Genomic DNA, 14967 nt, shown 5'->3' with positions numbered 1-14967 from the left:
GTGCAGACCCCCACTCCTCGATTTGGAGCAATAGCGCTAACTCTCTCTTTCCTCACGCCTGTCTCGCTCGCTCCCCCTGTCTCCCTCTCCCCCACTTGCGCCGTAGCGCTCCAAATCCGGGCTGAGTTGAGCCAAGTATAGCCGAGTAGAGCCGAGCATAGCCGAGTAGCCCAGAGACGAAGCGTTGATCCGAGCCATACCGAGCGGCACCGATGCACAGTGCACGGAGCTCTTGCGCCTCGCTCTGCACGTGTGAGATTTTGGGCGTTTGAGAGGCCCTGACTTATGCTTTCCTTCTATCATTCTCCCCAAAGTGATGTGGTCAACTAATTATTTTACACCATAATTTATATTACGTTTGTGAACATTAATATAGGTACCTTTCATTTCTCCTACATATCCTGCATTTACTCTTTTTATTGACACCTATTGCACTCTGTGTTTGAGAGGCCAAGACTCTTCCATTTTCTCTCATTGGAGTTGTGACCTGAATACTTAACTTCAGACTCTCAAACTTCATTCATTGTTCCTATCCTGTGAAGATTCTTTCTTGGCTTTCTATCTTTCCTGTAGCATATGTTTAGATCAGATTGTTTAGTTTGGGTCTGGGCTAATGAGACACATGCATGCAAGCATGGCAGTGCCAGCATAGATTGCAGTACCTTTGTTTAGTTGATTAAATGCATGTGAGTATATGATTACTGATTACTTTATAAGGAACCTGTGCTATCAACATTGTTCAAAGGAGTGTTCTTCTGCATTCTGTTTTGAAATGCCTACTTCCTCTGAAACATGACATGAAACATTCAAATGATCTAATGAGCCCATTTAATTAACCTAAGAAATAGCCATATCTCTAGCTGGAACTGAATCATCAGAGAATCCTTTCTCAAATTGCTTGCACACATCTTAATATGATTCTGTTGTCATATCCGTATTTTCGTAAATGAAAGTTATTTGTTCTAGCATAAACATTTTGGATAGGGGCCCCTTAAAACAACAAGCATCATCATCATCATCATCATCATCAAACATTTTGGCTGATATTTTGAGGATTAAAAAAAAAGTAACACAGTAACTGAATTCACACACTCAGAAATAACATTTGAAACAGCCGCCTCTTAACATAACACTTCTTGATCTAAGGAACATGATGAACATGATCCAGGATTAATAAACAAACTATGTGGGAAACTACCGTTTGTAGAGTGGAAATAGTCAAGTGGCTCTTACTGGTCACCACACATGCACTTGCTTCTTTTACCTGGACTCAGACTGAATGGTCTGTATGAAAAGTGCCACTGTTTTAATTTTCAGGGCATTAGATTCATGGTTGAAGATCTATAGGTACAATTGAATGTTCCAGTAGGATCTTCCTGGTGCAGTTAAAGGAAGCCAGCGGGAGGTTCCTGTCGGAGAAGCAACAAGCTCAGGACGCAATGGATTTGCTCAAATTGTACCATGGTGCCCAGAAAGAAACCATGGTGCTTAACAAGAAGGAAAAAGTATAAGGTATGCCTTTTATAATCCTGTGTGTGAAATGTTCATTGTATTACAGTAAACTGATATTATAATTTGAGATTTTTAAAATGTATAATCCATTTCTCAGTTATATAAAACTCTGTCACTTTCAAGACGAATCTGCACTATACAACTGTGTCCTATATGCAGTGGTTTTACTTACTAGGGAAGCTTGTGGACCTCCTGGCGACAATTATCACGAAACTTTCTGCGGTATACCTCAAGAGACCAAATTAACTGGCATGAACTGTGGTGTTTCAAAATCATCCGCACCCTCTGAAACAAGGCTTATGAAAGTTGGTGCGGGACTGACATGTGATACAGCGCATGCCTGGCTGATATCCTGCCTTCTGTACATCATTGACTCTCACTTCAGCAGCCTGGTTCACGGCATGGGCCTGTTCCTATGCTAATGAATATGCGTGTGAAATATACGTATGCTGTTGTGTACTTAGCCAAATGACGTGTACCCCTCGCGCTATGGTTCAGATACTGGAGAATGAAGTGATAAAGAATTCAATCACAGTCACGGACAAGGCCTACGTAGATGATACAGAATTACCAAGCAAACAGCATGCCTCCAACATACATTGACAGGCACGTTGCATGGGAATCGTGTACCCTACTGGAGCAGCATGTCTGTGATGGCGCTGTCATATAGGTAGGACAGACATTGTGATGTGATAGTGATGAAATTTACAGTCAAAGATAAAAAATTTTGACATTAAATAAGTGATGAAATGTCAGATACTTTATCTGAAGATAATGTTGAGGACTCCAGCACACAGCATGGCAACCAGTTCCAGTTCCTATGACCCCCACCAAGTGAGATGGAAAAGTATCCTTGATCAGTTTTCTGAGAAAATGCAATATATTTCTGACATTGTCGTGATTGCAAAGAAAACTTCCAGCAACTGCCCAAAAATTCCAGTTGTTACTGGAAAAAGTGAGGCAAATACACAGTTCAAAAAAATTAGGGGAACATGTTTTGTAATGCCTGGTATGTGAACGTTAATTTGGTGGATGGGGTTCCAGTGGTCGTACAGCATACCTTGAGACCTTAGCTACTCAGGAGGGTATGTCACATCGAAGTGATACTCCATCTGTAGACGTAGCCATGCATTAAACTGTCAGGTGACCTCTCAAAATAAAGTGAATGTCCGTATATCATTGTGAGGTACACAGACTACTGCGGTCATTTGAGCACGTACGTCAACCAGCACATCCTATGAGATATCTTAACGAGGTTCAAGTCGCAAGGGCCGTCACTTTGATCCAGGAAGGATGGACTTTTCGTCATGTTGCTGTGGATCTCAATGTGTCTCCGTCAGTTATTCACCGTTTGTGGAATCGCTACAGTGAGACAGGCCAGTTGACAAGGTCGTGGACGCATGCTAACCCCACAAGATGACCAATATCTGACCATTTGTGCATTGCAGCATCGTTCAGCAACTGCCAGAGAACTGCAACAAGACCTCAGGAGGGTCACTGGAGTCGCGATGTCTGACCAGACTGTAAGGAACAGGTTAAGAGAAGTGTCCTTACGACCCAGACGTCCTGTTCAAGTGCCCCGTTTAATGCAGCAACATCGCGCAGCTCGCCTTCTGTTTGCCCGTACCCATGTCAACTGGCAACTTCGCCAATGGAGACCTGTGTTGTTCACAGACGAGTCCAGATTTCCCCTGACACAGCGTGATGGACATCAACATGTATGGAGACGCCGTGGTGAGCAGTACCTGCCAAATGTTGTTCAGGAAGGCGACCGATTCGGACAAGGTTCTGTGTTGGTGTGGGGTGCCATCAGTATTGATGGCTGTACGGATCTTGTCGTCCTCCATGGTAATCTTACCGCTGCAGGGTACATCAAGCAGATACTGCTACAGCATGTCGTGGTTGCTGCATACGGTGTTGGCCCTGAATTCATACTCATACGCGACAGTGCCAGGGCTCATGGTGATTGATGATCTGTCTACAGAATCAACATTTACCAGTTCCCGTTTTGCAATTGAAATTGTAATGATTAGCAGTGATGGAGCAAACAATTCTATGAATATCAACTCAAGAAAGAGTCTGGATGATGAGCATACTCCAGGTGCTAAGAATTTAGAGCCTAATGCCTGTTGCTCACGGTAAAATTTTCTGTCAAATTTATTGTACAATAATTTAATTTTCTAAAATTTCTGTTGCTCACGGTCAAATTCAAGTTTTACAAAAACTTTGATAAAACTTTTCATAAAATAAGATATGTTCTATTCCGTAAAATTAATTTTACGAAACGAACCAATCAGCGAAGCTCACATCACAATGATGCTGGCGCTACATCGTGAGAAGATTGTGAAGATCGATAGTAAACAAACACTTCTTTGTAAAATGGCAGGACCCGGGTGGACTAAGGAAGCTGTTAGTGTTTTATTGGACGAATACCAGAAATATCCGTATTTGTACGAGGTTAAAACGCCACTTTACCACAATAGAAATGCAAGAAGAGAGACAGAAAACACAATCGCCGAATACTTTATGAATGTTGGTCTTCTAGCCTCAACTAATTTTCGACCAAGGACAGCAATCCTCTACCTTCTCTCTTCTTTTGATCCAATCCCGAGTCCAGCATTTCCTGGCATTTCTTTTCTTCCTTTTTACCACCGTACAACATATAATTGCAGCTAAAGCAGCAAGTTTTGCTTTGTTTGTTGGAGCCATACTCTCAAACACACTGTAAGTTGAACAGCTGATTCTTGGTTTATAAGTTTATCAATAGATGGCAGCACATATACATCTTAGTTCAGAAGTGAGTTCATAGATGGTCATCCCGATGTTTCCACGGATTTTATAAAATAATTTTACCATGAGCAACATAACTTGTTTTCACCAAATTTTTATAAAATTAATTGTACAACAAGTTTTACGAAACATTTTACCGTGAGCAATAGGCATAATTTATTTTTCAGTTTTTACACTTAGTTCATCCCAGATTTTAATGTTAATTGTGTGTTTGTACATTGGTTTTCATGTCAATTGTGTGTTTTTACATTTGTTTAGTTATTAGATGTATTACATTATGGCTGAAGATGGCCAGCCAAAGCCGAAACTAGTCCCTAGTTTAGTAATGTAATTCAATAATATTGCATAATATAGTATTGAAAAAGACAGACCATATGACATTAATTTAATAATTATTTTTGTGATCACAATTCAATACGGATCAAAACCATGAAGTTTATATCCTATGACATTGAAAACATGTCGAAACTGGTACCTTCATAATAATAAAAATGTTGTATAATTTAAGTGCAACAGTTGTGTATATATTGAAGAGGTGGATTTCCTTATATTAAATTACTTTTGTGATTCTCAGTTCAATACGGAACAGCTATGAAGTTTCTAACTTTAGATAAGTAGACAAAAACCGAATTGAACCTACTTTCATCTTTTATATAACTAATCCGAAGTAATAAATTATGAAGCAAAAATTGGAAGTGTAGGCTACAGACAGAATTATAGCCTGCCCCATGGCAGTTATCTTTAAGGCGTCAAGTGTATGTGGTTTGACACCGAAGTTAGCTAGGTCAAGTCCTGTTGGTCGAAAAATTCTCACCATCAGAATGTTGGTCGGCAGAGTAAGAGAGGTGGTATACTGAAATTCAAGTCAAGAGCTTAGGAAAAGTATCCTTCTGCACGTGAGCACGTCCCATGTTCCCCCTACCCGTCACCGTTCTCCATCTCCGCCACAACCAGCTTATTATTAACGCAGTGCGTCTATCTGACAAGTACTTCATTCTCAAATAGTGGAGCATCAAACGAAATCACATCCTTTCACATAGCTGTACTTTGATCACGTACCATGCCTATTTATTCCTTTATTGATCAAGTAAATCCTACAGATTACTGATGAATACCAAGGCAAGAGAAGCAAGGTTTATTTTTATTTCATAATGCAATTTGTGTGAGGCACATGGGGACTTACAACAGAAGTATACGATTTCGCTTTCATGCAACGACTGTCAGTGGCAGTTTCTCACAGTTCAAAAAGCTGAAAAAAACACCTGTGAGTGGGATTGCAAAATACAATGTTTCCAGGAATGTTGTAAATATTGTAATCTCATCATTCGGAAAGTAAATAACGAACTCATGATCCCCTCATGACAACATTTCTGCAGGTACAGGGCGGTTACGAACATAAAGCAAAGTACAAATTATTATTATTATTATTATTATTATTATTATTATTATTATTATTATTATTATTATTATTATTATCGAATATTCCAAGGATCCTATTCCCATACCGTGTTAAGGCCCTTCCTGTTTTATTTTCGGCGAGTGACACATCGACCTTTCGCTGGAGACTTGGATTTTCCGTGGAGGTTAAATTCCACGCGAGCGGCGTAAACACTGTACACAGAAACGCCGGTCAGCTGCGCGGTGTTTTTCACCACGTCTTCCACAGTCCACAGCGGATTCTCATATCGTAGGCTACTGTAAACGTTTAAAACAATTTGGTTTAGATTTCCCTCTTAATTTTTCTCCACGTTTGTTAGCTTTATAGTATTTCACAGGGGACTAAAGCGTCACAACATCACACACGTCTTGATCACAGCTGGCAGCCATTATGAATACTGAACATGCTGTTGCAGCCAGTAGCCCAGTATTGCCAACAGTTTTCTTGGATCCATCTTCAACGTCGCACATATTATGCGAACTTATCAGCAATGGAATGAACTCGAACAAAGCTTACTAAGTACACAGTGCAATAAGATATCAATATCATATTAAATAATTATTATTTTGCTACATACACCACTGAGAACAATAACTATTCATAGCCATCTACATATAATATATGAGTTGGTAACGAACCATACAACCTGTGATATATTTTCCATATTTATACAAGGCAAAAATTTTTAATTCGTCAAGTCAGTTCACCAGAATATCTAACAAAGCTGAAGGAAGCTCCTGACTTCAGGAACAAGTAACAAACCTAGGGAACTATTTGGCGCTGCGGAAGCCATTTCACCGACCAGAAGTCTGACTAACATCAAAGGGACCGCTAAGGTCTTGAGTTGACTGTCAGTATAGTATACAATTCCTAATCACTAAATTGTGCGCTAAAAGCGTTGGATTCAACTCCAAACCTCTCCATAGTGTTCATGTGGAGTAGTCTTATGTGCTGGCACCGGGTTTCATTCTCTCCCTTCCTACTATCATATGTGATGTCCATTTCATCTCATTAACTCCTCTGATGAGATTGATGTCAGGAAGGGAATCTGGTCATAAAAACTGCTACAAAGATTCATCTCGGTTCAGACCCACCCCCCGAGAGAAACGGCATAAGGGTTGGACACACACTGTTCATATAATTATATAGTAACTTATGTGAGAACACTTTGTTAGTATGATGTATTCTTGCATCTTCTTGCAGGTGGTGGCTCGCCAGTGACGTAGTATCGTATGCATAGCACCAACAACATCCACCTTCTACATGCAGTTAGTGCAGCAACGTTTTCATTTGCATAGCATTCCCACACATATCAATGTTGATATAATTATTGTTCTTAATGCACCACACTATTTCATTAGCAGTTCATAATTATTGTCCTGTCATATGGCATTTGATTGGTCAAAAATGTTGAACTTGTCAAAAAAAAGTGTTGATAATACTAATAATAATTCTTTGCTACTTAAGGAATTAATTTTAGCAGATGATGCACACTGCCAAGCATTTCTGAAGAAATAAGAACAGTTTGAAAAATATTTGTGTGTAAATGATTTGGTGACACTTTCAATGAGAATATTTTGTGTGAGTGTTAATTGGTAATACATTTAATTAAGCTACAATATGGGTGCCATTTCAGTATTATCGTTGTGATATTTGTATGCATTATGGCTACTCTTCTATGTTTGCAAATGAGAATAAGTTTGCTTTAGCCATGCATTTTGTAATTCCATCCAAGATACTGTTTATTAATAAAAGGTTGGTAAGAAAGGAACCATTGATTGGAAAATTACATCCTTATTAATTTCAAATGCATTGATAATCTTTGAGAAAGTAAAGTTTGTTGTGCTAGTTTTATATTGCATCATATGGGAGAGTGATGAGAGCTACTGCTGTATACTTCATCTGGTTCTTGTTATTCACATTAAACATACATATGAGAACATGCAATAATGTACAACAATACTATATTTTAATCAAGTAAAATGATAAGATTATATGTATTCACAGTGGCAACTTGCTCATAAATTCCTCATTTCTTTGGTCTCTCAGGGCTGTCTATAACATAAAAATATAGCCTCTGTGGTAGTATAACTATTAGCCAACTATTGTGTTCTAGGACTAACTTCCTTTCTCTGAACTGAAGAGAGAGATTTTATGATCTTTATTTAATGTAATTAAGCAGCTCACGATTAAACTTCCAATACAGTGGACCCTTTCATATAAGTCACTGGACCGGGAGATGGTCAGTACACAAAAAAGAGATTGGATCATCTGTGGATCAAATTAAAACTTTTAATATGACTCGGGAAAAAAAAAAAAAATTTGCAAACTAACATAGTTTGTGAGTTGGTTAAGTCTAAATTTGGGAACTTTCGACAACGGTGTCTGTAATAGGAAATGTTAGAGTAGGGAAATAATCACAAAACACAAGTCAATTATCTGTACTTTATTAGGAAATTAACAAGACTAAAAAAAGTGCAACAAATTTCACCTAATGCTGTGACCATTATAACAGTATAGTTACATACTTTTTTTAACATTAATCTGTCGTATGTTTAATGAAATTAACATGAAAGAACGGTTCAGTTATGTAGGCCTGCTAGTTATTATGCTGTGTTTGATAAAATATTAAAACATACTGTACTGTGTAAAATTTATTTTTCCAAAATATATTTGCTTGAAATAACTTATTCTTTTGTTTTGTTTCAAATGAGACATTCTGGAATTTACGGATGTTTCCCTCCATTTGTTTACCCAGAGCATGTCCATAAATGTTGAAATGTTGCCACTGGATTCTCTTCAGTGTATTTCAGTGCAACCTTGAACAGTTTAACACATGTGTACACAAAATTCACTGCACTGATGTTTGTTGTCAGTAGCTCACTGTTTGATATTTTGTTAGGACAGGTAAACAATGAGTAGTGATGACTCACTTTCATATTATGACAAGTGCAGCAATTGGTGAGAGGGTCTACTGTATTTCATTCTCTTTCTGCATAATTTTTGTTGTATAATCTTTTTTTCAGAGGAGATTTTTGTTTTGCTGCTTTTTGATTTAGAATATTTGATCTGGTTTTGTTCATAAAAAATCAAATTTCTTATACGGTATCTTATTCAAAGTTTGTTAGGATATTTCTTTAACTTGCCAGAAATAATTATTTTACTGCTATGCAACTAATAATCCTATAACTACTAATGTTTTATATGGTCTTCATTATTTATAGCCTAAAAGACAGAGAATATTGTAACTATAGCAGAAGCATGTGTCCCTTATCATTTGTATTGAACAACATGATTTTCCATTTTATGTAGTAACTTAATTGGTTTTTTACTTTTCATATTAAACAGAAAGGCTCTCTTCATAACTGTTGATATTTCCATGATATCATCGTCCTCATCCTCATCATGGCAAGTTGCCACTTTGTCAAGTGTGGAGAATAAAGTGTATTGCAAGAAGACTGATTGGCTGTGGGAATTAAGACAATTTTTGCTCAAAGTTTCTCAAATCTCATGACATCTCTACTTTTGTACTAGTGAGTATAATATTTGAGTTATTTCTTCTTTTTTAAATAAAATAAAAAAATATAAAGAGTGTTGTACCAAATTCATTCACAATCAAACTGCATGGTTGAAACCATTCCAAATTTCTTGTAAATCAATGTGATCATGTTGTAATTACAATAAAATTTATTGGAAACCTAATCATTGCTATCAAATTATTGTAGAAATGTGTTACCAGCTAATAGTGTTCCCTTTTGAATCCCAGAGATAGTCTTGGTCTTATTTTGTTTCATTCACTGTCATATTACAGGCTGCAAGTAGGCTACTTATAATCAAGGATTTTTAAAAGGATGCAATGGAAATCTTTTCATTTCTTTCATTTGCCTGCGTTTAGCTGAAGGAATTCATAGAGGGAGCTTCAATGCAAATTGTTTGGAAAATTTCTAATCTTACGATGTTCACAAGTGCTCATATTCAGAGATCAACTGCCTTTTGAAAATAACACTGTTAGATTGTGCAGATACTTCAAAAAGCATTGCTTTAAATGATTCTATTGAACACACGCCTTTCTTTTTTCCCCTGCATGTAAATGTTATTAGCTATCATGAAGGTCTTTTCCCTTCCAGTTTGTATGCAAATCTCTTTTTTTTCCCTAAAGTTATTTTATCTTCTTTTTTATTGCATGAATGGTTCTTAGCCTACGTTATGAATGCAGAAAGATTGTTTGAATATACAAAATTATTTTTATTTAGTTGTTACAAATCTGTAGGATGTCTATACATTGTGAAAGTTATGAGATTTCCTTTTAGATAATTTATTATTATTTATTATTATTATGTTAAATTTTAAAAATTCTATATACTGATTAGAAATTATATTGTAAGTAATTTCCAGCTTTCATCTCAACCATTTTTGTGGGGACAGTTAATTTTTTTAAGACTGTTAAGAAACTTTTACTTGGTTATTATCAAACACATGCAAATAAAGTATACCGTGAGCCATTGTGGATAGGAATTAATTTAATATCTTGTGAAACAGCTTTAGATAGCACCTGCTGTGTCACATGTGTGTATAATATGTCATGAAAGATATGAAGAACTTAAAAAAAAATATTTATGTATCCTAATTTTATCATCTGCTTTAAAATCAATATATTTTTGTAGAACTGAATAAACTTTACTTCCATTAGTGAAAAGGAATTGAAAGAAAGATTTTTAGATCTGATTCTAATTTTTCCCATCAAATTTTTTTCTTCAAACTGTATCTTGTGTCCCTTTGCTTGTAGCTAAATTGAGGAATAGTGAATAGTGATTGAGTAAGTAGTTACTTATGGTAAGGAGGAAATATTATTTCATGGAACTTAACATTTTATTAGATTTACAGGATGATATTGTTAAATGTTTGGTTTTATTTGGTTATCCTATGCAATGCTTGATAACACATAGCAGTTAAAGTGGATCACCAAGTTGTAATAGTTTCTGTTGCTAATTTCTGCTTGTACATTCTATTTACTGACTTTTTAATATCCTTAACGGACAGTAGAAACATGTTATGCTGCAGTTTGTTATGTTGCAGAATTGGATGAGTCCCTGGTAAATAAATATACATCGAATATGACTCAGTAAACTGAGAATTTTTTGTAGGTAGGAACAAGTTTGCAAACCTCGTACTGCTGAAACTTTAAATATCCATATATTTTATACATCAAGGTTGGAAATTGTAAGCCAAAGCTGTCACATACTTATCCTGATCTCTTACAATTATCAGTTTGAATGGAGTAATGGCAAGTAGTAAGAGCCTCAGTCGAGTTGCCGGTTATTCCCTGTTCTGTGTTCGGGCAAGTGGATGATATAGCCATCTGACCCATGTAGTTCGTCCAGTGATGTCATGGTCCCTGCTAGTCAGCAATAAGCTTCTGTACAGCATACAGCATGATTGTTTCTTATGCAACAATAATCAACAATTGTTCAGTTTAATGCATTTTGTGGTTGCTGAATTAAGTGTTAAACATTGTAGATTTTGTGTTGCAGATCTTTTTAAGCTTAAATCTGCTGGGAGAGTAAGAGAATTATGTGAACTACTTCCTGGAGTGCAAGTGCCTACACGTTATGGAATTAAGGAAGTTGCAAATAAACTCAAAACCAAGAGTTCAGTGCTAAGCAAGAAACTAGTTAAACAGCTAACTGTCTTAACCGATGAAAAACTCAGGATATTTGTGATAAATTTGAGTGATCCCCATGAAAATCTTCAAGAAAACTGGCCCTGCATGGCAAGCAGTAAGAAAATTGATATTTAAACTTATAGAAGTGCAAACTTTAACCCCCATGAGATCCAATGGCAGGGGGTTTCTTCTGTCTCAACAATGGTGAATTAAATCCTGAATTACTGCTCTTCTGTGATGAGGCATGGTTTTATTTGTATGGACATGTAAATTTGCATAATAACCATGAGAATTCAAGAATAATTCATGAATTCCACTTCATGACCCTAAAATAAGAGTTTGGTGTGCTGTTAGTGCTAAAAGAATTGTAGGGCCAATTTATTTTAATGACATCATTAATTCTGGCCAATGCATGGGATTAATGCTGGATGAGTCTTTTCCCCTACTGACTGAACTGGAAAGGTCACTTAGATATATATATACAGCAAGATAGGGCTACAGCACATACCATTCGTGATGGTTTTGGGGGCAGAATAATTAGTGCAGGTAAACAGCCAGTTCGCTCTCCTAATTTAATGCCTTGTGACATCTGTGAATAGTTTGATAGGTAGAATATATAGAAATAACCCCTGTACGATTCGAGGATGGAAAAATGCAATTCACACCAAAATTTTGAAGATTTGTGAGGCCGAATTGCAGAGTGAACCAAAATATCTCATATCAAAAATGGCTTTCACGGCTGCAGATCTTAAAATCACAGGAATAAAACCAGCTTTTGGGTGGTTAGGCCATGTGCATTTTGCAGAGTTTCGCCCAGATGTGCCATTTGGGCTCATCAGCTGGATTGGCACGCCCCTCCAGGACTCTGCTTAGCAGTGGCAGACCAAGCGCATGGTCCCGCCGTGTTAGCAAATAGGGATTGCTAACCTGCTAAAGGAGAAGTGAATTCTCCATTTCCAAAAAATATTACTCCCCATGGAGTTAGAATGTCAAAAATGGCTTTCACGGCCGCAGACCTTACAATCACAGGAATAGAACCAGCTGGTTCCTGTAGCAAGCAGGTTCTTCAACCTTGAAGCTAGAAGTTCTGAAGCATCCTTTAGGAGATTTAAATCTCTGACCAAATAATTCAGTTCATTTTGTGTGAATGGTTGGCGTGTGACTTCAATGCCTCCCCAATCAGAATCTTCAGATGACTCGACTAGCAGAGAAATTTATTCAGAATGCAGTTTTGTAGTAGGTTTAGGTAAAGGAACATCAGTGCAATGTGGTATAGGCCTTCTAGCAGACTCCATATGAAGATAAATCTTTCCTTTTTTTAAATTTTATTGAATCCTTTTATTTTGCAAATACAAAAATAACAATCCTCCAGATGGTTCCTTAGCTCACATCATACCATTGGAACCCCAATGAGGGACGCATGGTTTAGTCTGATCCCACAGTTTCAATCCAAAAATAAGCAAAATAAACTTTTTTTTTTACAAGTTGCTCCATGCCACACTGACTTAGATAAGTCCCACGGTGACGATGGGACAAGAAAGGGCCGGGAGCGGGAAGGAAGTGGCCAATGTCCCAATCAAGGCACAGCCCCAGTACCTGCCTGGCACGAAAATGAGAAACAATGGAAAACCATCGTCAGGGCTACCAACAGTGGGGTTCAAACTCACCATCTCCTGAATGCAAGCTCACAGCTGCTCGACCCTAACGCATGTGAAATTATCACTTTCATCGAATGGTGTTATGTTCTAAGTAATCAGTAAAATTACAGTTACAATTATTTCACAGAACATGAGGGGGCTAGAATTATACTAAAGTTTGTAAGGAAAAAGAAATTAGAAATTACTTCATTTTGTGCTGGTGTTTTTTTGAGACATTAAGTGGCTAACATCACTAAAAGAAACTAAACAAACTTTCGAAATGATCACTCCCAGGCACATTCTGTCACATTCATATTTTCATTTTTTTCAGAGCCAGTAATCAGTAATTCAATTTTTTTATTCAAATAGGGGAATGGAAATTCCCAAACTCATTCAGTGGATTTTTCTGAATCATCCTATTAAAATCAGTGTAAAAATTTCAGAATTGTATCCTTCCCCATCAATGCTGGGTTATGCTACTTTCTGTTCTTTTTTTCTTTGTTGTCACATGTTTATTTCTGCTCCATTCTCGACCACATAGTGCACAATTATCTAAAACTCTACCAGTAACTACAATAAGCTGCGAGAAAATCACATCCTATCCTTGGCTTTATAGTGAGTGCTGGGGCTCCAAAGTTGTCTGTAGATTATCTGTAGATTCAGTATACTGAAACTATTTGACACTCAGTGCGATGTTTAGCAATGTAATGATTACTAAAATGTAATAATTATAATTTTATTTATAGAAGTAAATTATGAGTAAAAATTTCATTTTGTGAAAAGTAACAGTTACAAGTAAAAATTTCTAGAAAGTAATCATTACAAGTAATTTGATTACTTGCAGTCAGTAACTTACCAACTCTGGTTATTTCTCAGTACTGTAGGTGGCTTACAATGTCAGCTTACTTACTATCTCCCCCCAATACCCATGGTATAATGAACTTTACTGTAATGTATTTGCAGCTTAGTTCTCATGTAAGTATGAAGATTTTTTAAAAATATTTACTTAGTTATATATTATTTCCATCCATTCCCCTATGATTCTAGATACATTTTAGTGGGGTATTTAGAAAGTTCTTTTTTTGTGTAATGTTTGTCTTTTGCATGAATTGCTTTTCATTGTGCTTAGTTCACTACTGTATTGTTTAGACCTGCCTTGTTTGTTACTGTTATGTCATGCATTATTTTGAACTTGATCCTTTGGCAGTATTCCTGAATGAAGGACCTGGTTTTATTGAAATGTGTGTTCTGTTGATAGATGTGGCATTATAAAATAATGATAATTTCACTTTTGCTTGCCATGTAAAGAATGTTATTAGATTGGTGTTAAGGATGGAGTTACAGATTTTATTTTTATTAATTGAAGTACAAGACCATTACTTTTCAAAGGTCATAAAAAATAATGACTGTTACTGTAAATGAGGAGGTTGGTTTAAATAATATGGTAGCAATGATAATTGGTCTTCAAGCTGTTAAACAGTGTGTATCTTAATAATATTTGTAAATCAGGGTACTTCTGTGCTTTTTATCACAATTCATGTTCTACCACACTCATGCATAGAGAATTGATACCATTTGCTGAATTGTTGAATTCAGCAATCAAATTCTTCCTAACTGTTACTATGTGTTTACATGGCTTGAAATATATTAAATGTACAACTTACTTATATCGAATTTATGTTTGAATATCCGTAGATTAAATATACTGAAACTATTTGACTAGTGATTATTAAATAGATTTGTATATTAATGAAGTTTTACAGAAACAAATTATGTATACACATTATTTGTAATGTATTTGGCAGTAGCAAAGTGTCAGAATATGGATATTGTTTAAGGCAGATTAGTGTTATGTAAACCGTAAAAAGAGAGGATGTTCATGATACAGACCACGGAACAAAGAGGAATTCATGTAAATTGCATTATGA

The 14967-nt window shown here is 36.4% G+C and overlaps 1 protein-coding gene across 5 annotated transcripts in view; it reads left to right on the top strand.

Annotated features, from left to right (window-relative positions):
* The window catches only part of LOC136866051 (DNA fragmentation factor subunit alpha), a 67212-nt gene extending 57776 nt beyond the window's left edge, over window positions 1-9436 (top strand). The window contains exons 5-6 of one of the 5 annotated variants that reach the window (XM_067142688.2): window positions 1370-1512; window positions 9089-9436. In XM_067142688.2, coding sequence (XP_066998789.1) covers window positions 1370-1511 — 142 coding nt within the window. In that variant the 3' untranslated portion in view covers window position 1512; window positions 9089-9436. Of the gene's footprint in view, window positions 1-1366; window positions 1513-6943 lie in introns of those variants that run through there. The other 4 variants (XM_067142686.2, XM_067142687.2, XR_010859482.1 and 1 more) reach the window with 4 other exon arrangements.
* Window positions 9437-14967: the final 5531 nt, after the last annotated feature.

The sequence above is a fragment of the Anabrus simplex genome, chromosome 3 (genome assembly GCF_040414725.1).
Source record: "Anabrus simplex isolate iqAnaSimp1 chromosome 3, ASM4041472v1, whole genome shotgun sequence".
Lineage (NCBI taxonomy): Eukaryota > Metazoa > Arthropoda > Insecta > Orthoptera > Tettigoniidae > Anabrus > Anabrus simplex.
This window is presented reverse-complemented; position numbering and strand designations above follow the sequence as displayed.